Source organism: Ylistrum balloti, unplaced genomic scaffold (genome assembly GCF_031769215.1).
Source record: "Ylistrum balloti isolate Yb309-2 unplaced genomic scaffold, AGI_CSIRO_Ybal_v1 Utg369868, whole genome shotgun sequence".
Classification (NCBI taxonomy): Eukaryota; Metazoa; Mollusca; class Bivalvia; order Pectinida; family Pectinidae; genus Ylistrum; species Ylistrum balloti.
Window position 1 is genome coordinate 418,294 of NW_026782012.1, and position 24,134 is coordinate 442,427.

The window sequence follows — 24,134 nt, forward strand, 5'->3', positions numbered from 1 at the left end:
TGCTCACTCAAGTACACACATCGTCATAACACACTTGCTTTCTCTCTCGTCCACACCTTTCTCCTTCGCTGTCACTCTCGCATACAAATAATACTTACTACTGAAAGATGAATTTAACTCATCGAATAAATATGGTTGCCATTTTTTCTGATCACGTTCAAAAAAATTAAATTGCATCAATAAAGATCAAAGGGATTTCCTACATAAAACTCTCTTAACCGATATATACCAATCAAAAACATTATATTGTTTCAAAATCCTTTATTATGTTGATGCATATACAATATTTTATTAATATCTTTGAAAATACATTTTCAATAACAATAACTTAAAAAAGAAATATTTTTTATAAATCAAAATGACTTTGAAGATGGAGTTTAATAAATAATCTTAACGGTACTAAAGCACATATTTAATATTAATAATAACGTAGTAATGCGCTGTAATACAGTGTATAAGCTGACATTTCTGCTAGATACAATAATTTATGTACATAAAATGGTACATTCTTAAATAATTGGATACAAATGTTAGTCACTGGTATTGTTAAAACATTAAAAGTGTATTATTTAAACATTTAATGTGAACTGATTGCTAGAACTGCAGCAAGAAGAATGTTTTCTCTGTTCGTATATTCATTTCTTTATACGAACAGATTTGTAAAGAACATAAAAAGAAGTAATTTGGACAATATTAAAGAAGTTTATCTAATGATCGTGGAGTGTGCATTATGAACATCACATTTTTTCTACAAGTAATACACGGTGTATATCACAGTTTTTCTACAAGTTTTGCATGATGTATACCACTGTTTTCTACAAGCTATGAACGAGGTGTAGAATGTAGAGTATCAAAATACAATGATTTACAAGAAAATCAAAGTTATCATAAGATGTTATGCTGAAAACCTTACTACATAGGTGTTGATCACGAGTATACATAATTATGATGAAGGTGGTTGATAGTCACACCGTAATTTTTATTTCATTTGTTTCAAGAAGAAAGAAGAAACAAAGAAACAAGCCTAAAACTATCAATCAAAATTACTGAAACTTAGAAACGTTGAAAAACTACTGCACACCCAAAACCTGGATCAGCATTTGGTTTTCATAAAAACAGTGACGTAGTAAAGCAGGGATTAGAAGTAATTAGAAGTTAGATATGATTCCATGTTACCTTGTAATTTTGGTGTGGGAAGCATTATCTTAATACAAAAATATTTCTGAAGAAAACTACATATGTATTCTCCGATATAAAACCAGACATCACATTATACATAGAAAGACTTATCATACAATTATCTCTCAAATATGTGAAAGAAAACAGGTAAATTTTGCAAAGCCATTCAACTTATGAAATTAGTAATAACATGCAAGCTTGACATTGTCGGGGGTTTCTTACAACAAAATATCACATGACTTGATAAATATGAACTGTAAATCGAATTGCATTACAAAAAGACAAAGTTGCTAAAAAAAGATTGCTCATTTCAGTACAGCTTTTATCAAAATAATTGTTGGGAGAATATCCAAAATTTATCCAATATGAAAGCAAGAGAGTAATTATTCTGTTTCAACATTGATTTTACTTAACATGAAAACAAAACGTTAATAAGAATTATTCAATAACAAAATGTATCCTATTTTCCAAGGTTGAGATGCGGAAGACTAAAATTTCAGATGATATAAATTCATCATGTGGCAATGACTGACCAGCATTATCACTGCCTTGTTTCAAGACAAGATTTCATGATTCGCATGAATTTTTCTACCAGGTGTGCAGGTAAATGTCTAGCATAATAATGGGTCATCACATAACTCATCATACGAGGTGTTCAGACTTTAAATAATTTATTATTTCAAATCTACAAATAAATGAAGTTCACTCTTCAATCATTTCTTAACTTATGTAAATTAAAGCTCTTCTGTTTGTACGGGCTGTGACATTGTATCAGTTCTGTTATAATATGCAGGAATTATAAAAATATCACAGTTGCTGATAAGACCACTCAGGTTAATGTAATCAGCAGTAGATTTAGACATTATCAAAAAGCTCATCCCTATGACAGGTTCTTCCACGTATTAAGAAATGGATGATGGGCCATGTCATCATTGACAAGGATGCTGCCCGTGATTAATCCCTATATCATCATCTGTCTTTCCATGTCCAATTGCAGACTTCAGGACATATGTACACGTACTTGCAATGTCTACCGCAGCAGTGATATAGGGTAGAGATGAACCGACACTTCAGTAGATGAAGACATATCTATTTATATCAGACACTTTTTCAAAATGCTGACATGAGGAATGATGTTTTCTATGTCGTTGATACGTGGATGAGTTGGTTCAACGTGATGGGCGGCAGAAGAACACTGTGATTTCTACTTAACCTTGTTAAGGATTTCTGCAACTTCGGTGTAGCGCCGAGAGCATTTCGGATGACAACCTCTGGTAGCAATAAGTCTTTTGTTTTGGACTGAAAAGAAACAATTATCAAAATAAGGAAGAGAAAGAAACATGAGGCACAGAATTTATCTTGTCCGAGATATCATGAAAATTGTCAAAAATAGGTTAAGAAAGAAACTAATTACGGTAAAGTAATTATATCTTAAAAAAGTGATTTTGTATTTCCCCAGTTACAAAAAACACGAAATACTTGATAAGTGCATGTATTCCGTCTGAATATACTTCAATAACGATTCTATGGAAGTAAAGTGGTACGAAATGTATGATGATGTTGTAAGTAAATTTTCAGTATTCTCCTCCAGTAAGACTGAATGACTGTCGGAGTAAAGTATTTTTTTCTGATCTAGTCACATTAAAACCCAGGTTGCTATAAATTGTTTATAAACATGCCGTATTTAGAGTATTAAATCGTAACTCTTTTTTCGATCAACGGTACATCATATGTAAATTGATAAGGATATTCATTAACATCAAATCATGTTCGATAACTCTTTCAACAGAAATTCAAATGAGTTTTGTCTTACATTATATCTTATTATAGTTTAAGAAACATTGAACATTTCATATCTCAAAATCGCATCTGTGTTCTATCTACCACATCCATTATCATGTCAGTGTAAATGTGTTATGTAAAAAACGCTACAATGTATGTAAAGTATGCAGAACGTTGCTCCATAAAAAAAGAAAGTTAACAACTGCTTTCATGGAATAGATCAGCGAAAAGAAATTGAGTAAACCTTCTCAGTTTACATGTATATTCATCATACATTTGCTGAATATTTCAATGACCTTATATGGTAACGGATAATCTATGCATATTTCCAGTAAATGTAAATAATTCAGGTTCCTGTAAGGAAAAAAAAAAAAAAAAACCAAGCAGATAATTATATGCGTTTAAATTGATTGCGTGATGTTTATAGTCTTAACAGGCAAAGCCATGCAGCTGCATTACGCTTTATAATCATTATGTCCATATTTGGTGTCAAAGTTATTACAGGCGAGGGTTCTAATTTTTTGGGAAGAGCTACATGCATTTAAATAAAAAAAAACTATCCTTTTCATGACTTCCTGAAAAATATGTCCTTTTGATTGTAAATTATAAGTAAAACTACATAACGAAATGGAACCATCGAAAGAAACAGCAATGACAGTATCATTTAACGGGGGACAAAAATATTTCTCATTTTAATTGCATAGTCGTTGGAAGTAAAATTCGTTTCCAGGCAAACTGAGTAACGTACTTGGCCTTTGACTTCTGTGAATTTTAAAACATTCAATCTTTCAAATGTCTGCATGCTAGATTTGGATAATTTGTTTCCATACAATGTAGGTATTCTGTGTGCATGTATCATTTGTCAGATATTGCTCCTTACGTCTGAGTACCTTCAGCGGCAACATCTGGGATTGAAATTGCCACCAATGCACGTCTTAGATGGTAGGTGATCCAAAACGTATTTCAGAATAACATGTAGATGTCTGTGAGTTGTACCACCATGCATCATGACATGGTTTTACTGCCAACAATTGATATCCTTTCCACAAGAGGAACGATGTCGTGATTAGAGACAATGCAAATGAGACACTCTAGATTTCTAATAATTTTGCTAATAGTTTCTGCAATCTCAGTGAAGCGTCAAAAGCATTTCAGATGACAACCTCCATCCGAAGTCTTCATTATTTTTAAGATGTCAATGCTATATGACAAGCCACAAAAGCGGTATCCCATGTCTTCAGAATACTAGACATTATCACATTTCAAATGAAATACATCTTCATGTTTTCTCATCAGTGACGTGTGGGGCCCATTTTCCCCTTCGTGTTTGTACTTACATGAAGTATTGCAATTCATTGTGCAGAGTTCAATGCAGTTAGATTGTAGAGATGAAAGGCATCCACAATAAAATTGAATACAGTTTTACTCTGATCGTTTTTATATCCAAAGTAGGGACTACAAAAGAAAGTTTCTAATTCTTTACGGTATTCCAGTATTAGAAACATTTTACACTGCATTTAAAAACAGCATGTGTATTGCTTGCCTAAGCATCAGACCTACAAAGAGAAGTGGAATAATGAAGAATGTTTCTTATCCTATCAACAAATAAAGAAAATTTTGAGGACATGTTTACTTTAAAGGGGCACATCTCCGATGCAGTCATTTGTATCACCTTAGGAAAAGGTCAATAATAATGTTCCATGTAGTGGCCAAGGTAAGGGGGAAAATGTCAAAAATGAAATTTCACCAGTACCAAATTACACAACTTGGGAACCTGATATATGTACAAAGCTTTGTAAAGATCAGTTGGATGAGTTTGGAAATGAATCCCAGTAAATCTTGCAAACAGTGAATTTTGTTTTTCTTACCATATGATACCGTAACAAAAGAAATATAGCAAAAACAAATTTTCAACAATAACCAAACGCACAACGATGGCACTAGTATGATATGTGTTTTATAAAGATAGGCTGAACACTTTTCAGGATGCAGCCGCAACTCACAGCCAGCCGCAAGAACAGAAGCAAGTCCAATTTGATATTCCCGTAAACGTAATTGTGCATCCACTTCATTGCTGAGCACCCAGCAACAAACATCGAGACCATTCTGATAAATTTGGTATTTCTGAGTCTTTGGATAAGCACTTAACTTTCCTTATAATGGCAAACACTTAAAGGCCAAACCAATGGCAGTGGTAATGTTAGGAAAGAAAAAGGAAGAAATTATTGTTTAGAAGACGACAATGGTATCAATTGAAATGGAAGACTTTGTTATGCTGAGGAAGACCTCACGCAATCGCTACAACTTGTTAAAACCTTCCCAATGTTAAGAGTTGCCATCAGAATCTTAATTCAAATTGAAGTGGATATGACCATAGCAAAATATGAACAAATGAAAGATTTACACAGAAAAGCTTATGAAAGATGCAGGAAGGGTCCATACATGTCTTAATGTACACATTGTGACAAAGGTTGTGGTTATGATTTCTAACATTAAACATAGATACAGTAGCGCCATACTATGAAAAACCTTCAATATAATACCTGTTTTGTCCTTCTATGACTTGTTAGTGATGCTTAATTGTAGGAAGCAACAGAGGAAAATCGAAAGAAATAAGTCTGGATGAGAAGGTGGATTTGCATAATTGAAATGCTTGAAATTTGTTTGGATTTAGAGTCAATTTTAACTCAAGTGACTATTCTACCACAAGACGTTGGAAGCTGGCTTCAGTGGAATCATGTGTAATTGATTCCATATTCTTTGTAGTGAAAATGTGTTTTTTTTTTCACTTACGGAATACCAAATTCTAAGGTCTTAGCAATATTTTCAACAAACACACAAATAACTGCTGCCGTTCAGTATGATTTTTGGAATTAGATACAGAGTTAAATAATAAAATAAACTGGATCATACAGCTGTTTCTTCCTTCCAGGGCTCATTAGTGGTGCTAAGGACTTGCACTTTTGAAACCAAAGGAAGCGACTTTGGACAATCAAAATTTGTCAAATGAAAAGTCAAAATCTAGATGGGAAGGTAGACTAACCCCACCATTAAAAAAACTTTGTAATTTTCATATATCTCGTCATTTCAAAAGAACATTAAATGCATTTGAATATTCTGAACCACCATTTGCTTGCATGTGACATGCAACTAAATATAAGATAATGTAAATGGACCTCTGGTGATTCTCCTTATCAAGATCCTGGAACCAGTGGATCAAGTTTCTGATGACGAAACACAGCAATTAACCTCAAACATCTGATATATTGGCATGTGATCATGTTTCTTGAAGACCACCAATAAATATTGGCCCCCTGGTGGATTTGGTGAAGCTTTCCATCTTGAAGACCACCAATAAATACTGGCCCCTGGTGGATTTGGTGAAGCTTTCTGTCTTGAAGACCACCATTAAATACTGGCCCCCTGGTGGATTTGGTGAAGCTTTCCATCGTGAAGACCACCATTAAATACTGGCCCCCTGGTGGATTTGGTGAAGCTTTCCATCGTGAAGACCACCATTAAATACTGGCCCCCTGGTGGATTTGGTGAAGCTTTTTAAGCTTTCTGTCTTGAAGACCACCAATAAATACTGGCCCCCTGGTGGATTTGGTGAAGCTTTCCATCTTGAAGACCACCAATAAATACTGGCCCCTGGTGGATTTGGTGAAGCTTTCCATCTTGAAGACCACCAATAAATACTGGCCCCTGGTGGATTTGGTGAAGCTTTCCATCGTGAAGACCACCAACAATGAGAAGGTGTTGACCTTATTTAAAGTTAAAGTTTTGATTAAGTCTTGTCTATAACTATCTTTGGGTCAAGGACACCTTACAGTGATGCTGTCTGCACCCTTCACTATGGAAAACAATTTTGTCTTTTACGTTGTATCAAGTTGGCAACAGTTTCCATTTGAAGTAAGCAATATCTTAACAGAGAATTGATGGCTACCGGAACTTCTTGGTGGAAGTTTCTGGTTTATTTAATTTTTTTCTGGTCTTACACAAACAAGAGGTAGCTGTGAAACATGAATATCAAATAATATTACATATATTATATATTTGTATAATTTGAATTGTTTTTTCAGGATAAATCTGCAAACATGTAACACAAGCAATATACTCCCTAAACCTGCATGTGAATACCTTGTTAACAAACCAAATGTTGTCAGTGGAGGATAACATCAACGACTTATAAAACAGTTTATGGGGGCTCAGAATAACTGGATATTTAGACAATAATGATAGAAATTACAACTACTTCTATAAAAGGGTTTGACACACATCAGTTATTAAAAACCTAATTCCTTTGTCCTATCATTTGAAATTGAATATATGAAGATACTCTGTACAATAAGCTGATTAACATTTCCTTACTTCCTGAGTCAGTACTGAAGGACAAAAGGATTAGGATTTTTAATATTCACCTGTGTTTTCCTTATCGCATTCCATCAAACGTATCACCAACAGGTGACACACCTGATGGTAATACAAACCCATCAGACATTGAAACTTATGTCAGATTTAATGAACAACAAAACAAAGATGATTAACATGGAGAAAGAAGTTTGATGTTTATACTCCACTGACACTTTGGTAAGTTAACAAGAGAAGCTCCATTTTCAGGAATTTTTTCATATTTGAGAAAAACATTTCTACATTTTATAAATCTTAAATCACACAAAAGTTTACTTTTCATAGATATTCTACAAGAAATTTCATTTAAAGTTTAAGTTGATAATTTCTGAAATGAAAATGGAGCTTGCTTGATTTCTATTCTAGGTGATACCCAAGGTGCACTGTATGTGTATCAGCTACAGAATTCCTATAACAAACCTGTGGAGGCTAAGTCGTCTAACAACTCAATGTTACTGAGATAGCGAGAAATCTGTGGTAAATTTAACATAGAAAAAACTTCATTTGATAACATCTAGATTAAAGGAAAGGGGATATGTCATTAGAAAATCATTGTTTTAAAGAACAGACAATGTCTGGTAAATGATATTTTTTTTGGTTTTACCTGGATGAAGTGAATAAAAGATATCAGTAAGAAACTTTTGGACATTTCTGTTAAGATTTAAAAAAAAAAGCAAAAAAAACAAAAAAAAAAAACAAAACACACAAATTTAAGGCATTCATCTTTTTTTTTTTCAATTATGTAAAGAATTTAAAGCTTAACAAGGAAAGTAAAGAACAAACTTATTGCTCAACAAGGGAAGTGGAGAATTTATAACTTAATATGAAAAGTAAAGAATTTACAGCTTAACAAGGGAAGTAAAGAATTTATAGCTTTACAAGAAAAGGCTGGCATGAACTTTGTTTTCAATAAATCTGTACATGAACAGAATTAAGATTCTCATTATGAAGAAATCTGAACAAAAACATCATAAAGTTAACGAATTACCATTAACTTTAACCAAGCTATTGATAAAGTGAGCAGCACTTTTTAATTTACTTACCGAAGTGTACTGTTGCATCTTTTTCTTGGTGAGGTCGTAGTATTTACAGTATTTTTCGTGTTGTTTTCTGACATCTGAGGATTGTGATGAAGATTTTTGGGCGGGTGGAGGAGGTAGAGGGCGCTCCCACTGGTAGTCGTGACTATGGGTTGTCGTTCGTGAGTGTAGACGAGGCAACTTGAATTGGGATTCTCTCTTTGCTTCTTTTTTCCTATTGATATTCAAACAATAAATTAATGTCCACATCTCCAGTAAAATTATCCATCATTAGGGATTATGATGATTTTTATCATTTTTCCTTGAATTAAGTTTTGTTTAATGTCTTTATATTATCAGATATTTTTTTTCTCACTTATTTTTCATTTTCATTATTGAAATATGAAAATTGTCTCCTCTATTCATCTCTTCAGCTGAACAATTATGTTTTTTTATGCAGCAAGAATAAAGGTTCATCATGATATACCTTTGCACTACATGAGCACGGCACTATTTAGAATAAAATTTGTTAATGGAAAACTTTTCTTGCTTAGTTATAGAAATTCTAGGTTATATCTAGGTCATTAGGTAAAATGAAAAATCGTATATAAAAAAATGAAAACTTTCAAAAATAAATTATCAGAGTAACTCATTGCTAAAATTCATACATTGTTTAATTTATTCTCAATTATCAGTGTATATATCTTATTTCTTACTTTCTTCTTGACCGTCTCAAACTCTCCAGGTTTGGGAGAGACCCTGCTGATGCATAAGATCTCTCCGTTAGGGTGTCATATGACTTGGTGGCCTGTGATTGGCTGCGTTCTGATTGTCCAGACGCCTTTTGACGATATTGTATGTATTCTTCAAAAGATGTGGCTACAGGCACTCCTGTTGTCCATTGCATTTGAAGGATTCCAAAATTTGATTTGCCAGTATCCCTAAAAAGAATTAATAAAAATACGGAAAGATGTATAAAAAACAACTAACCAATTAAAATTCTGCTAAGAAAGCTTAATGTTAGTTTCCCAGAGATCAGAAAATACTCTTGAGACAGGGGACCTGTGTACAAGAATAAATTGTTGAAAGGGCAATAACTCTTCAAAAAGATGTTGAATCAGCATGCTTGTTGGATAAACAAAATTACAAGTTAGGTTCTCAAAGTCTATCAAATGAAATGATGACTTGTCCTAAAAGTAAAGAAAGAGATCTGCAGAGAACTTTTTTTTAAAGATGAATAACCAAAAATGAAAATATACAATGATAAATCTTGTCCAATTTTTCAACTATAAGAAATTAATGGTTGAATAGCAAGCTTTTAATTGTGTATGGCTTGATTATTTTAATACACATTTCCATGGAAAAGTTTTGTGAAAATGTTTGAAGTTCCCTGGCTACACATTATCAGTAAGTTTTATAAATACCAGTAAGTTATGGAAGACAACTTTTGAGAGGAGTGTTTGATATCATCAAATTTTTCCAGAGCATAATATCGTCAAATCTAAACAAAACATATTCAATACAAGCTTCCAGTATTTCAGAAAGATTTCTTATCAAGGCCTTACTTACTCGTTTTTAGTCTGCACCATTAGTTTACCGGGAATAGACTCCACCTGGTGGCGACCATCATAACCAATTGTAGGACCCTAAAAAATAAACAGTCATCATATATATCATACAGTTATATAAGTGCTGTCCAGCATAGCAATGCCTCAGCACCCAATTATTGTATCTCAGTATTTGTATTCTTTATTAATCCTGAAAATTTCGAAGGGATCACAAATTTTGTGAAGTGTCTATATTGACGTAAAAATTACAAGAATGTTGCACTTATCTTACCTTGCTTATAATTACAAGAATCGTGAAACATGTTATGACAAGTTACCACTGGGGAATTGGTCAGGTACAATCTCATTGTTGGTAAATTGATAAACACTGGCATTGATACTTGTGGTATACAGTGTCCAGGAAAAATAAACCAAAAAGTAATCATTAATGCAAACAAAATTCAATGACCTTGAATATTAAATCATATTTTGATGTTTTTATTATATAGTGGATTTAGAATAACCATGAATGCAAGGAAAATATAAACCCATGAAAATGAATGATTTTAAAGTATACACTAACAAGGTAGAATTGCCTAGCTGTACTTACCTTGTCTCCCACCCTAACAGTGTGGAGCAATCGGAGTCCAGCCTCGCCTGGCAGTAGAGGTAAGTCAGAAGCAATATACTGGATGACAGCAGGACCATTGTTTTGTTTAACCTTTCCTGTGTCAAAATCTCGTTTCACCATCTCCATCCGGCGTCGTTCCTGGGCTGTGGGTGTCTTGAAAAACCGTTGCCAATTTTCTACAAATGTTTGATTAAATAAAGTTAGAGTATGTGCTGGAGGGATAAGACAAATAAGTTCCTAGTTTCCTGACACAGGTTTATTTCCTGAGGTGAAGCCAACAGCAAATGTGTTTGAGCTTTCAAATTGAAACACTGAGCTATAAGACGAGGCAAAAGTAGGGATACCAGTTACTTTTATATAGCATAGATAAAGTAGAAGTATAATATCATGTTAATGATTCACAAAGAAATGATTCAGAACAGCAAATTTCAACACTTTTAAAAAATTAAATTAAAAAAATGATATAAAAAAGTCCAAAAACAAAACAAACAAAAACAAAACTGAAAAAAAAAAAAAAAAAAAAAACAGAAACAAAAAAAATATTTCTGTCGTGAAAAAGAATGCTTTATGAACTTTGGTCATTTGGTGTATGATAATCTATGTTGTATGATATACATGAAAGCATTGATCATGTTACTGTGAGGATTACTTGCAAAATCATTTAAAACATTTAAAACCATTCCTCAAAAAAAATCAACCATAGCACAAAAGATCTTGTATCACTTCAAACTGTTAGAAGCATGTACACAAAACAAATCTTAGTAAACCTCGAGTTTTTTACAAAACTAGAAATCTCAAAGATTTATCTCCCCTTAATATGTACTAATTACATTTACCTCCCCTATAACTTGGGAGAACTTCCTCAAACTCATTTGGAATATCATATTTGAATTTCATGTTTCCTTTAATCCAAATTGTAATTAGAGTTAATTAATTATGAAATCTTTGGGTTTTCCTCTCTGGTCAATTTGTTGTGAAAAAATCTGAATCAATTACAAGTTTTCCTAATTACGGCCAATTCTACAATATTTTTCTTGTCAACCTGAAATTTTTTTTCCATTCATTATTTTTATATAAATATTACACATTAAGGCGTAAAATAAACATAAACTGTAAAACATCTGTAAGACAAAAATTACTGTATATTTAGATACCATTTGTTTGAAAATATTATCAAAAAGAAGAAAAATAAGGTAACCACAAACTTAACTTTGGCAACCTAAAACAGGAATTCACCCTAGACATTGTATAATTGACGTTCGTATATCATATTTTTAATAAAAATCACAAAAATAAAGTCGATGGAACTGAATCTGTAAATTATTTTCTGTTACAGTAATAGTAATCTTGATCACAGAACCATTAATATCTCTATACATGAGTTTAGAAAAAGAATTAACAAATTCCTGAAATAACTGAAATTTCTTCAGTAAAAGTTCTGGAAGGACTAAAGAGTTAAGACAACAGGACACACACATAAGTAACAAATATCTCACTTCCACACCTATACCACTGAAACAGTGGAGGTATATCTGTTATTATAGCAAAGATTTTCAATCCAACAACAAAATATTTTCTTATTAAAAACTAGAGCTAACACACAATACTGTAGGGTTACAAAATTATATATAAATCAAACAATAATTTCACTATGTAAATTGACTTACTACGACGACCCCTTTTTCGTTCAGGCTGACCAATTTCTAATACTAGACGAAAAAGATATTGTTGTGAAAATTTATAACAAAATAGAATGCTGCTTTTGAGATTCAATACATCTCCTTTGTATTCTATATCTAAACTTTTTTGTTGATGTAGGTCAAAGGTCAAAATATAGATCAGAATAATCACTTTTTGATATATACCTCACTGCCTCACTATGGTGAACCTATACCAAAACTATTAAGTCCTAGTAACAATGAGTGCAGGAAATCAAGCCTGGACAAGATAGCAAAAGGACAGACAGACAGACAGACACAACACAAAATGATAGTTCCCATCTCGGTGAGGGGCTAATAAATTTCATTGTATTTCTTTTATAAGGTACAGTGCTTTTTTTTCAAGGGCAAAATTACACACACAATAAAGAAAATCTTAAATAATGTCTTGACCTTGATCATCCTTTGACCTCTCCATCACTTTTAGAAAATCTAATCCCCAATCCTGTTTTAACTTTGAGAAAATCTTATCATCATTCGGACCCTCTGTAAATTTGAGAGAATCTGATCACAGTCCAACTCCTTTATAACTTTGAGAGAAAATGTCATGCTCTGACCCTTTAATCCAATCACTCTCTGGAACTCTCAGCAGCTTTTAGTGAATGTGATCACCCTGCCACACCTTTATAACTTTGGGATAATCCGATCACCCTTCAACCTCTTTGTAACTCTGAGAGAATGGGATCACCTTTCCACCCTTTGATCTGATCACCCTCCAATCCCAAAACTTTGGATTAGTCTGATCAAGCTCTGACCCCATTTTAATGTTGAGAGAATGTGATCACCCTTTGAACCTTTTATGTGGTCACCTGTTGACTCCAAAATTTTGAGAGAATGCAATCATGTGTGTTGTGACCTCTTTGCAATTTAGAGAGAATCAGATCATCCTTTAGCCTCTCAGTAACTCTGAGAGAATCTCTCTGACCCTTATCACTTTGATTAAATGTTATCTACCTTTGACCCTTATAACTTTGATTAAATGTGATCTACCTTTGACCCCTTTGTAACTTTGACAGAATATGTTCACCCTTCTGTCCCTTGCGAAACCTTTAAAGAATCTGATTCCTAAAGCTATACCTTTGTCAGCCTCCAGCCCCTTTGGAGTGGACAGATCTGAGTGACAGATGGAACCAGCAGACTTGACAGGAGATAAGGAATGTTTTGGCCAGCTCTGTTTTGATCGATGATGACCTACAGGAAGAAAAAAAAACGGATTAATAAAAACTCTCATCCTGTTGGAGGGAAGATAAATGGATCTCAACCCGTGGGGACTAAGTTAGCAAACATGAGGCTTTCAAAGTATTTGCAACTGAAGAATCTAATACCTAAGTTTGAGATCTTTTCACAAGTTTGACATCACCATATCTCACCAACAAGGAGGTGAACATATTTCGTTTACCCTACTGGCTTTATTAGATACTCATACATATTTTTGTTACCCAAAGCTTCGCAGCATTGAAGTGATTCAATGGTTGATATGACGTCAATGAATTGCTACCGTTAAGTCATATTATTGTCCTGTGAGGGGAATCCCCATTTCAACACTAGGGTGAGATGAGGAAATCTCACACTAGAAAAAAGCATGGATTTACCTGTCCAATTAATAGGTGACTATAATACATTACGTTGATGTTATGTTGTGATTTACAAACATTTATTATTTCACTGACACATGATTTTGTAGATAGATAAAACCCAACACATCTGTTTATACAAATTTAAACAGATTGAGGACATCAGTATTAAGACTGCCCATGAAATCAACAAAACATCCCCCCCAGCTAAAATAAATGATTTTAAAGTATTTGTCTAAACCAATGCTGACTCATTGATATTACCTTTCTTGATCACAGCTGTTTCCATCCCCGATTTATTACTCAGGACCTCAGACATGTCCCGCCCTATTCCAGAATCCTGTGTGCTCATTGTCTCTAATGTAGTATCTGCTGCCTTTTCTCCAACCTGACAAAAATAAAAAAATTCAATCACAAAAACATATCTATGGCAGCTGATAACATTTAATTATTACAATAAAAATCGCTTTGAAATATTCTGATTTGATAATACATTGTGATATATTGTTTTCCAGGTTTTAAAAAGTAAGTAAAAGTTGTCTCCCCTTATACTCACCTCTGATATGCTGACAGGCACTTCAGCCCCATCATCATGGTGACCGCTGTCGGTTGCCTGTATTCCACCCTCCATATCTCCATGCTTGGGGAACTGATGTAATCGTTTACTGGGCACACCTCCAAACTCATCTCCAACCACTAAAAAGATTTTATTACAAACACAGTGAGCCACTACATTAACCCTTTCGGCGCCGTAGGCAACTAAAGTCGACATGCAGACAGGCCGTAGTAAGCGGCTAAAGTTGACATGCAGACAGGCCGCTGTAGGCGAATAAAGTCGACATGCAGACAGACTGCTGTAGGCGACTTTAGTCAACAATTTTTATATCTTTATTATTAGCCAAGATATGCTTGTTTCAGTAATGCTGCCATTGTTTTCGTATATTTTCCGGAAAATATTTGGTGCTGAGCTGTACATTGTAAGAGATATTTGGCACTGAGCTGTACATTGTAAGAGATATTTGGCGCTGAGCTGTACATTGTAAGAGATATTTGGCACCGAAAGGTTAAAGTCAGCCGACTTTCATTGATGATCACAGAAATAATATGAACTTTTTAAAATTTAAAACAAATGTGGCACAAAATATTCCAATTAATCACTCTTGTTGGGCCAGATTGAGGTGAACATTGAGAGTTACTGTGGAAGAAAAGCAGGGTACCACAAAAAATCCACATGGTCAGGCAGGTGACCCCCGCCCCCTTCCCCCCATACCTTTTCACATACATTCGGGATATCAAACCAAGGTCTTAATAATTGTATCAGACATACTGCTTTATCCCTAACACCAATCACTGATGTTTAATAAATCCAGGTAAACAAAAGTAATAAGTACTGACAAGTAAATGGATGCAAAAATAAACATATGTATAGAATGAAACAGTGAAGGTATCCTGGTTTTTCTTCAAATGCTTCTTTATTTCATAGTAAGGATTTGAAATTTGTTTCAACTCTGATGAAAGAAACAAAGAAGAAATGTAAGGTAGATTCTGAAGAACTCAGCTGAATCTGTCTGTGCACGTCGGCTCGATAAAAGCTTTTCGAGGAAGGGAGATCACTCTATGTCACTACTGTGATGGCTCATGGGACCATAGGGAGAGCGGGATATTTTAATCTTTTCTTTTTGGGATACAATGTTGGGTGTAGGTACCATATATGCATACTAAAGTTATGGTAAGTATTAATGAAATGAAACATGCTTTTGAATATTTAGAATAAGGTAAGTAGCAAATTGTAGTGTAATCTTTCTCCTATCAACTTACACTTTCTGCCACTGCCTGGTCTCATATTGGCAGGGTACCGCTTTTTGTAATAACGATACATAGCTGGATCCTTTGGATTAAATCTGGAAAAATTTAATATTTCAAATATTTTTTATTAAAAAGAAGTGAAATAACATCATATGTTACACACCATTGCAATATAAAACATCAGAGATAATTTCCTCACATTATTATAACAAATGATTATAGGAATATATCACTGCATCAGATCACTTCACCAAGCATTTCCTTTGAAAGAGATCACATCAACTAGAAATCACTTCAGTTAGAGATCACTTCAACAAGAGATCATTTCAACTAGTGATCACTTCAACTAAAGATCACATTAACAAGAGATTACTTCAACTAGAAACCACTTCAGTTTGAGATCATATTAAGAGGAGATTACTTCAACTAAAGATTACTTCAACAAGAGATCACTTCAACTACAAATCACTTCAACTAGAGGTCACACCTACAAGAAATCACATTGTAAATATGTCTATTTATCATTAACGACTCAACATAACATCATTCCTTACTTAATAAATAAACAATGTTTACATCGCAGATTTACACTTCAATAATTACATATAACAAACATGAGTGAAATTTTTGTTTTGAATTACACTCAAGGTTTCTTGTTAATGTGAACAATTTAAAACACAAAATGAATATTACATTCTTTTAAATACAAAATGAAGATAAAGCAATCAAGAATTAGTTCTAAACAGACAAGTTAGAAGCTTAACTGACAGTGATAAGAAAAGGGACAAAAACTAAGTCGGTACATCAAGGTATAGTCAAACCTGTATTAAGAGACCACCTTTGGGAAGTTATAACAGTGGTCTCTTAAAGGGGGTGGTCACTAGAGGGTTAAGGGCCAAAAAGTCTGATGAAGGATAAAGGCAACATAAATATAAATCATTGTCATTAAATCACAGGTCTAGTTTTCAATATATACTGCAATATATTTACCTTTAACAAAAACAAAGTTATTCTAAAATATCTTCTCCTGCTTAACTGGTGGTCAAAGGGTGCCTTTCTGAATTGTAACTCTGCCCATCTACCCCCTAAATAAATCTCACAGTAAGTATTTTTTTCTATTTCACTCTGTCCATCTACTTCCATTCAAGTCATCTGTTCATATATTCAATTTTCTCTATCCACCTACTTGGTGAGTGGAGGTGGGGAGCATTTTCAAAACACACTGACAAATCAACATTTAAATCACTTTTTAAATCCTCTGAAACAACTCTCTATATTATATATCTATATACTGGTCTCCAGCTTCAAAACTTCTCCAAACCAAATTCAGTTTATATCTGTTTCCCTTATCTATAAAACTATGGAGTATGGTGAGACTTTTAACAATTTCTCTACTTTAAACCAGGCCCAATTTATCCACACAAGGCCATGCCATTTTATATAAAGTATGAACCCTGGTGTATTATTACAAATCATCATTCAGTAACCCGCTGATAGTGAAATTTTATGCCAAGAATGCATTGCAAGTGGACCCATGACCCAATTTAAGAAAGAGGTTCCAGTGACTTGTAGCGCATAGGAGATAGAAACTGGACAATTTTTTTTTATGTAGGTCAAAGGTCAAACCGAAGGTCAGGGTGACCTACTTTTGATACACAACACATTGTGTCACCAAGGTGAATGGATAACCCAAACACGAAGTTCAGCTGTCAAGCAGTGTAGGTATTAGAGATATAAGACACTGGAAAGACAGGCAGAAGGATGGCACAATGCAAAATTAAACCCCCCCACCACCCTCTCCACATTCCTGACCCTAATGCAATTAATGTTGACCACTCCACAAAAATAGTTGCTGATGAGGACAGATAATGTGCACCTCAATGCAAATATGGCAAAAATTGGTCAGATAAAAATTAGTTGGAGACAGAATAATAAAAGCTTGATTACAAAATTAATTGGTTATTTATGATAGCACTGTTTTCACGGGGTTATAATGAATGTTATTGTACAGATAAGCTGATCTAAGCTAAGGCATGTAGAATATCAGAGGCTAAAGGTGTAGCGTTTCCTGTTAGAAACCAGACAATATATCTAAACTAGGTATAACAGATGTCCTTGCGTTCAGACTGCAGAGCATTAAGTCAGAGATAGAATGTTACTTTTTACAGGTTATTTTTAGACAACATCAACAAACTAAGTATACAAAGTTTACCCATCATACTCTTCATCCTCCTCATCTGACCTTTAAGACATGAATGAAAATATTTCAACAATGCTAATTGAAAGAAAATGATATTAAATTGATAGCATATGGGAAAAAAACTTAATTGGTAAATTGCATTCCTTCAGAAGTTCAGCCTCTGTGAATTTTGAGACATTATGATATGCAACTGATAATTCTAAATATGTTGCTTGCAGTTCTAACATCTCCAGGTTGAATAAACATTACTGAAAGTTTTTGAACAGCTCTGTCAGAAATTAACAAACCCATACAAAAAATATTAATTCTGGTCAAACCAGTCTGTAAAGGACACCTGTAAATAATAAATACCTCTCAATTGTTTATAAGCAATACCTGTCTTTAAATAACACTCATAAATAATTAATACCTGTATACAATGGCCACCTGTATATCATAAATACCTGTCTATAAAGGTCAGTCATCTCCACAAAACAAATACCTGTGTATAAAGGCCACATATACATAACAAATGCCTGTCTATAAAGATCATCTCTATAAACAAATACCTGTCTATAAAGGCCACATATACATAATAAATACCTGTGCATAAAGGTCACTTCTACAAAACAAATACCTGTCCATAAAGGCCACCTGTATATGACAACTATCTGTCAATAAAGGACATTCATTTCAGATTCCAATACAGTACAGTTTAAAGAAAATAATGATTGAACTTCTTTGTAAAGGTCACCTCCCTAAAAAGTCCCTTTTTCATTTCTCATTAGAGTGGCCTTCATAGACAAGTTTTGCTGTACCTACATGAACATTTTATTATTGTTACCATGTTGGACATTGTCTATTTCCTTACCTTGACTTATAATCAATATTTCTATCTATGTGGAGTACAATACTTGTGTAAGATGCAGGAATAAAGAGTTTTATAATGAAGGCAGCAGGTTATAATCAAACTTACATGGAATTCCGTATATCTGATTTCTGTGACCTTGGTGAAGGAGGGACATCATCTTGTGCCTCTCTGAAAAATATGTTATGTTGATATTTAAATATATAATTATATATAAAATATGTAATAGATTATAAATCACCGTAACAGGTGCTACTTGCTCAAATCATAAACATAAATATATACACTAATTAAAATGTGAACTTCACTGCAAAGTAAATAAAGACCTCTGTTACATTGATATCTATGTAGGCAATCAGGAATAATACTTAATGAGGGTTTCTTTCACAAGCACGGGGGTAACCTTGGAAACTCGAGGACAAGTATCTCCTGGAGGGGGAGTATGTAACCTTGGTAAAATACTAGCTGCAATACCTTACTCAGCTACACAGACATCTCCTTGCATGTAGCTCAATTGGTTGAGCATAAGATTACTAACCCAGAGGTTCTGGACTTATGTCTCCGAGGCAGCATTAAAAGGAAATAATGACGTCTGTTACGTTGGTCCCCATGTACAGATTTGGAAAGAATATTTCGCAGTTCTTTAACAAAGCCTTGAAACTCGAGGACAAGTTGAGTGAGAGTATGCAACTATGATAGATACGGGTATACCTTTAAGCTTGATATGTTGATAGTAAGACTAGTATTCCAGAGGTCCCTGTGGAGAAACTGTCGCTCTTATAAAAAAAAGACCCACCTGAAGTTATTATAAATACAGTTGAGAAGTATAAGTCTGGATTGCCAGTCCTCATTACTGTTATCTTTCTGCGGAAAGTTCTCACGTAACATCCACTGCCTCACTAACTTTTTTTTCTCATTAGTTGCCCTGTCCATTCCTTTCTTACTTGTATATAGAGATTCCACATTGTACACAGTCTGTCGTGGATCATCGTCCAAGTACATATACATTGTCGTCTATCTCAAGTTTTTAATGAGATAATAATATTCCTCTGTCTGTGCTATAACCAACTCCAGGCAGAAATCAATAATCCAAGCTAATCAAGAGCAATGAACGACAGGAGACTTCGATCAAAGTCACTTTCTCTTTATGTTTTTCAAAAAATCACAATTTTTTCTGGTTATAATCTCAGAAACACTAATTCTGTGTATTCTCATCAAAATCAACCTTGAGGAAAGTAATTTGATCCCTGAACAAATTTAAACCACCATCCAGATGAAAAAAAATGCACTTCAAATGAAAATTCAAGACAGCAGACTGCAGTAAACTTATATATAACGTACCGATCACTTCGTCTCTACGTTTAAAATGTTTCCTTTTTCTGATGCAGAGACCTAACAACGGTGCATTATGCAATAGCTCCTTTCCAAGCGAACCTTAGCGACAACACAATTCAATGAAAAGTCTGTATAAATGTTTAATGAACAGTTTTCCTGTCTGAAAAGTCTCAATAGTAAGTGTTCTCAATGATAAAGTATTTCCCTCCCTGGAGATTCTTCATAAACCACGACGATACCACATTTTGTTTTATCCTTTGTAAATAGCACAGAAGCCAAAATACATCCCACGATTTACCATAAATGTTAAATTCTAATTTGACAGCCAGACTAACAATTTAAGAAAAGTGTCATCTTTGTGATTGAAAAATGAGTGAAAGTGTAAACACAAGGCATTGTTACGTACTATATACCTGGCTATTGTTCACGGACTGATGAATACAGGTGTGTGTATACACCTGGCCGTAAATACATCCAGTAGACTCACATAGCAACCAATAAGATCAGCAGCTTTTATCATACAGATTTCATGCCTATTCAAAACTTAGACAACATAAGCCCAACACACTGAAAATATATCCTCTGCTGTCTATGTTAGGCAGCCGGGGTCCGTTTCAGCGGACAAGAATATGTCTAATGGGCTGGGGTCTCGTGGTGGTACTCTCAGGTATGACAATTTTTATTTGATTTAATACTCCTACTCTTCCCCTGGAATACTAATTAGGTACCCAAAGATTTTCTTTTTTTTTAATTTTTGTTTTTTTTTACAATAAAATAATATAAGAGAAATAAATTTCTTCAAGGCTTTTTTCAATATTAGTTTAGGTTAGTTTAAAGCTGAAAGCACAAATGCTCCAATTTTTTGTGTCCATGGTATTATCTAAATCACTGAAATATGGTGAGTTGATATACAATGACAATTTTACAGGTTTTTTTGGTTATAAAGAAACATTGATAGACTAGAAAATAAAATCTAAAATATGATTACAACAGCTGGATCCCTTTGGTTCCTCCTCTAGAGCCTCACTTTTACCTGTACGTGGCTCATTAACTTTTGATACACAACTTCCACTTATTACCTGTATCCTTTTTACCTACAAGTTTAATGATTAATTGGAGGTAAGCACAAAGTCATCGGCGATATTGATTACATTGATTGATTTGTGACAGAGACTTACAAGACTGTACTACTCTGATTAAAACTCCAAGGTATATAATAACCTGAACATTGAACAAAGGCTTAAGTGTTGTCGAAACATCATGTATGCAAATTAATGATCCAGATCAATCAGCTGACTTCATCAGCACTAGTAAACAATATCGCTTTCGAAGGTCACCAGAAGTTCAACTTGTGTATCCACTCGTTCATGTAACTTTCTTGTCCTTATTTTTCAGAGGGGAAAAGATAAATTAGAATATGCTCGTTCGTAAGTTTTTTCAAATACTTCTGATATTCTTAAATAATGGTGATATTCAAATTGATTTCAAATTAATTTCATAATAATCAAAACAAATATCAATTATTTAAAATATTCAAGTTAAATATATATGACAAAAGATGAGTTAATTGAACAAATATCAAAATTATTCAATTGTCTTTCGATGATGCAGCACATTCACATTATAGATGACCATGAATAATGACCAGAACTTCAAATACAAAAAATAGCAATAATTACTGATGAGTTTACAGTATCCTGAAGTACTAAACAGTATTGGATTTCTTCAGAAGATATGCTGTCCAAAGACATATCATATCAAAGCCCATACTCTGGGGTCCTTATCAACAGATGTTTCATAAGTTACAACATTTCAATAAAATGATCGAGTAATCATAATTTTGTCTTTGAACAAGGAGGGCAAATTTAAGATACAACAAAAATTTATTGCAGTGATATAATCCCTTTATATACGATGTAGTCCTCAGAAGGTGAAATGAATGCAAGTCAATTTCATGTATAATGGAACAAGAGCGAAAAGGACCAGGGGTGAAAACATCAAGTATGTATCAATAAGCTTAAAAGAAAAATGATTTCTAACAATAATGTTAAACTTACCCATGGAGTTTAGGATAAATCACCAGGGACATGGTCATGTGTCAGTTGACATGACTACACAGCGCCTCAGTGGTAATCATTCAATATCATCATTACATTGTGTATACTTTTATCTCTGTGTGTTTTAGGCTAGCATCAACAGAGACATATGGAATTGTATCATCAAACAATTTGTATTGACAAAAGACTTACTGGGAAGGACAAGACAGTCTGAATCATAGCTATAATGTTTATAGATCTTTGTTCCAGCCTCTGGCAGCAATTTATGTGATGAAATGTCAGTTCAAGTGCTAAGCTGACCTTGACTAGACTGTAAGGTATTCTCTACTTTCATGTATGTTACACAGGAAGAAAGTTGTATTTGGTTAAGTTGTTTACACTGGTCACAAATCATAAAGAATGATAGAAGAAGCTGACCTTGAGTCTAAGTCCTAATTACACCTAATTACCTTAACAAGGAATCTATCTGCCTGCTTATACCTCTGTTCCAAATAACAGTGTTTGATATTTGATCTTATCTAGGAACTGTATTATTGTAATATTATTTTGTAAAAACGGACTGTGAACTCACTCCTATTGTACATATGTAAAATGTCTATAATTAGACCTTCAATGACTATCAAGGAACCTTTCCACAACATAGTCTGATTGGCGTTGTTATGAAATCCAGTCTATCTCTAACACATAGACCATTTACCCTTGTAAAAAAACATCCAGTCCCTCTCTACAGAGACTGCTTAACTTTGTCATGGACGTCACACTTTACAACATGTTTTTCCTTGTCAAGGAACTCAGCCCCTCTCTATATCACATATTGTTTGACCTTGTCAATAGGTTCAGTCCCTCTCTATAACACATATTGTTTGACCTTGTCAATAGGTTCGGTTCCTCTCTAAAACACATATTGTTTGACCTTGTCAATAGGTTCAGTCCCTCTCTATAACACATATTGTTTGACCTTGTCAATAGGTTCAGTCCCTCTCTGTTTAGATTAATGAGTCCAAGTAAACATATATCTGTCTGATGAGTTCTTACCTGTTAACATCAAACATGCCACTCCTCTGTCTGCGACCTTGGTCTGGAGTAGAGGGCTCCCATTGGTCTATAGAATGAAACATAAAACTGTTTGATTATAGGAACTAATCAATGAACATGTTCAAAGTTATTGTGTTTCCTTGCATGAATTTTAATCAAATTTAATTAAAATCTACTTAAAATATTAATGTCAATGTATAATTTAGAGCATCAGTGTGAACTTCAACATTTAACAGTAACATTGCTTGCCCAAAATTTATCTAATAATATTCTTGAAATAAATTAATGTCAAAGAGCAATTTTTATTTTTTATTCCAAAGTTGAATCATACCTGCAACATTATGTTTCACAATAGAGAGCCATATGTTCAAAATTTCAAAATGCAGAAGAGTGTATTTAAAGAAAACTTGTTGTAAATTTAATACAGCAAGACAGCATGTAAGGAGAATAATTTGAGTATCCCTTGATTGGATTGGAATGTGTGTCGTTGACCATTGGTTCTGCAGACTTTCAGGTTAATGCTGCATTGTAACTGGTGTATAACACTTGAAACGGGAAGCAGAGGTAGTTATTTTAGCGCACTCAACTGTGTCAATCAGGAGTTCAGTAAACACTCAATCAGATGCACAACTTGTAATGTCAATTCCATGACATTCATGCAATATTAGTAGATCCATCATCCCCGAAGGATGCATCAGACTAAACTTAAACAAAATTCCTAAACATATGGTCAATCTTTTAAGAGAAGATGATTAATAATCTGAAATACAATACAGAAGATACAAAATAAAACATCAATTGCTTTCCATAATTAGATTTTCAAAAATGAAGCAAAATCCAATATTTTTCTCAATTTTCCTGAAAATCATGCAATATTTTCCCAATTTTTGAAGACACAAGCTGCTGTAAAACCAAGGAAGAAGAAAAAAAAGAAAAATATGTGAAATATGATAAACGCATATTAGAAAGTTTAAATATGATAAATGTATATTAG

The 24,134-nt window shown here is 33.7% G+C and overlaps 1 protein-coding gene across 1 annotated transcript in view; it reads right to left on the reverse strand.

Annotated features, from left to right (window-relative positions):
• Nucleotides 1-2,319: 2,319 nt before the first annotated feature.
• The window catches only part of LOC132545945 (uncharacterized), a 67,782-nt gene continuing 45,967 nt past the window's right edge, over nt 2,320-24,134 (reverse strand). The window contains exons 39-50 of the mRNA XM_060209627.1: nt 23,141-23,207; nt 18,822-18,884; nt 17,879-17,908; nt 15,679-15,761; nt 14,417-14,556; nt 14,125-14,248; nt 13,364-13,477; nt 10,548-10,744; nt 9,960-10,036; nt 9,107-9,331; nt 8,415-8,625; nt 2,320-2,478 (exon numbers count right to left, since the gene is read on the reverse strand). Coding sequence (XP_060065610.1) covers nt 2,320-2,478; nt 8,415-8,625; nt 9,107-9,331; nt 9,960-10,036; nt 10,548-10,744; nt 13,364-13,477; nt 14,125-14,248; nt 14,417-14,556; nt 15,679-15,761; nt 17,879-17,908; nt 18,822-18,884; nt 23,141-23,207 — 1,490 coding nt within the window. The remainder of the gene's footprint in view (nt 2,479-8,414; nt 8,626-9,106; nt 9,332-9,959; nt 10,037-10,547; nt 10,745-13,363; nt 13,478-14,124; nt 14,249-14,416; nt 14,557-15,678; nt 15,762-17,878; nt 17,909-18,821; nt 18,885-23,140; nt 23,208-24,134) is intronic.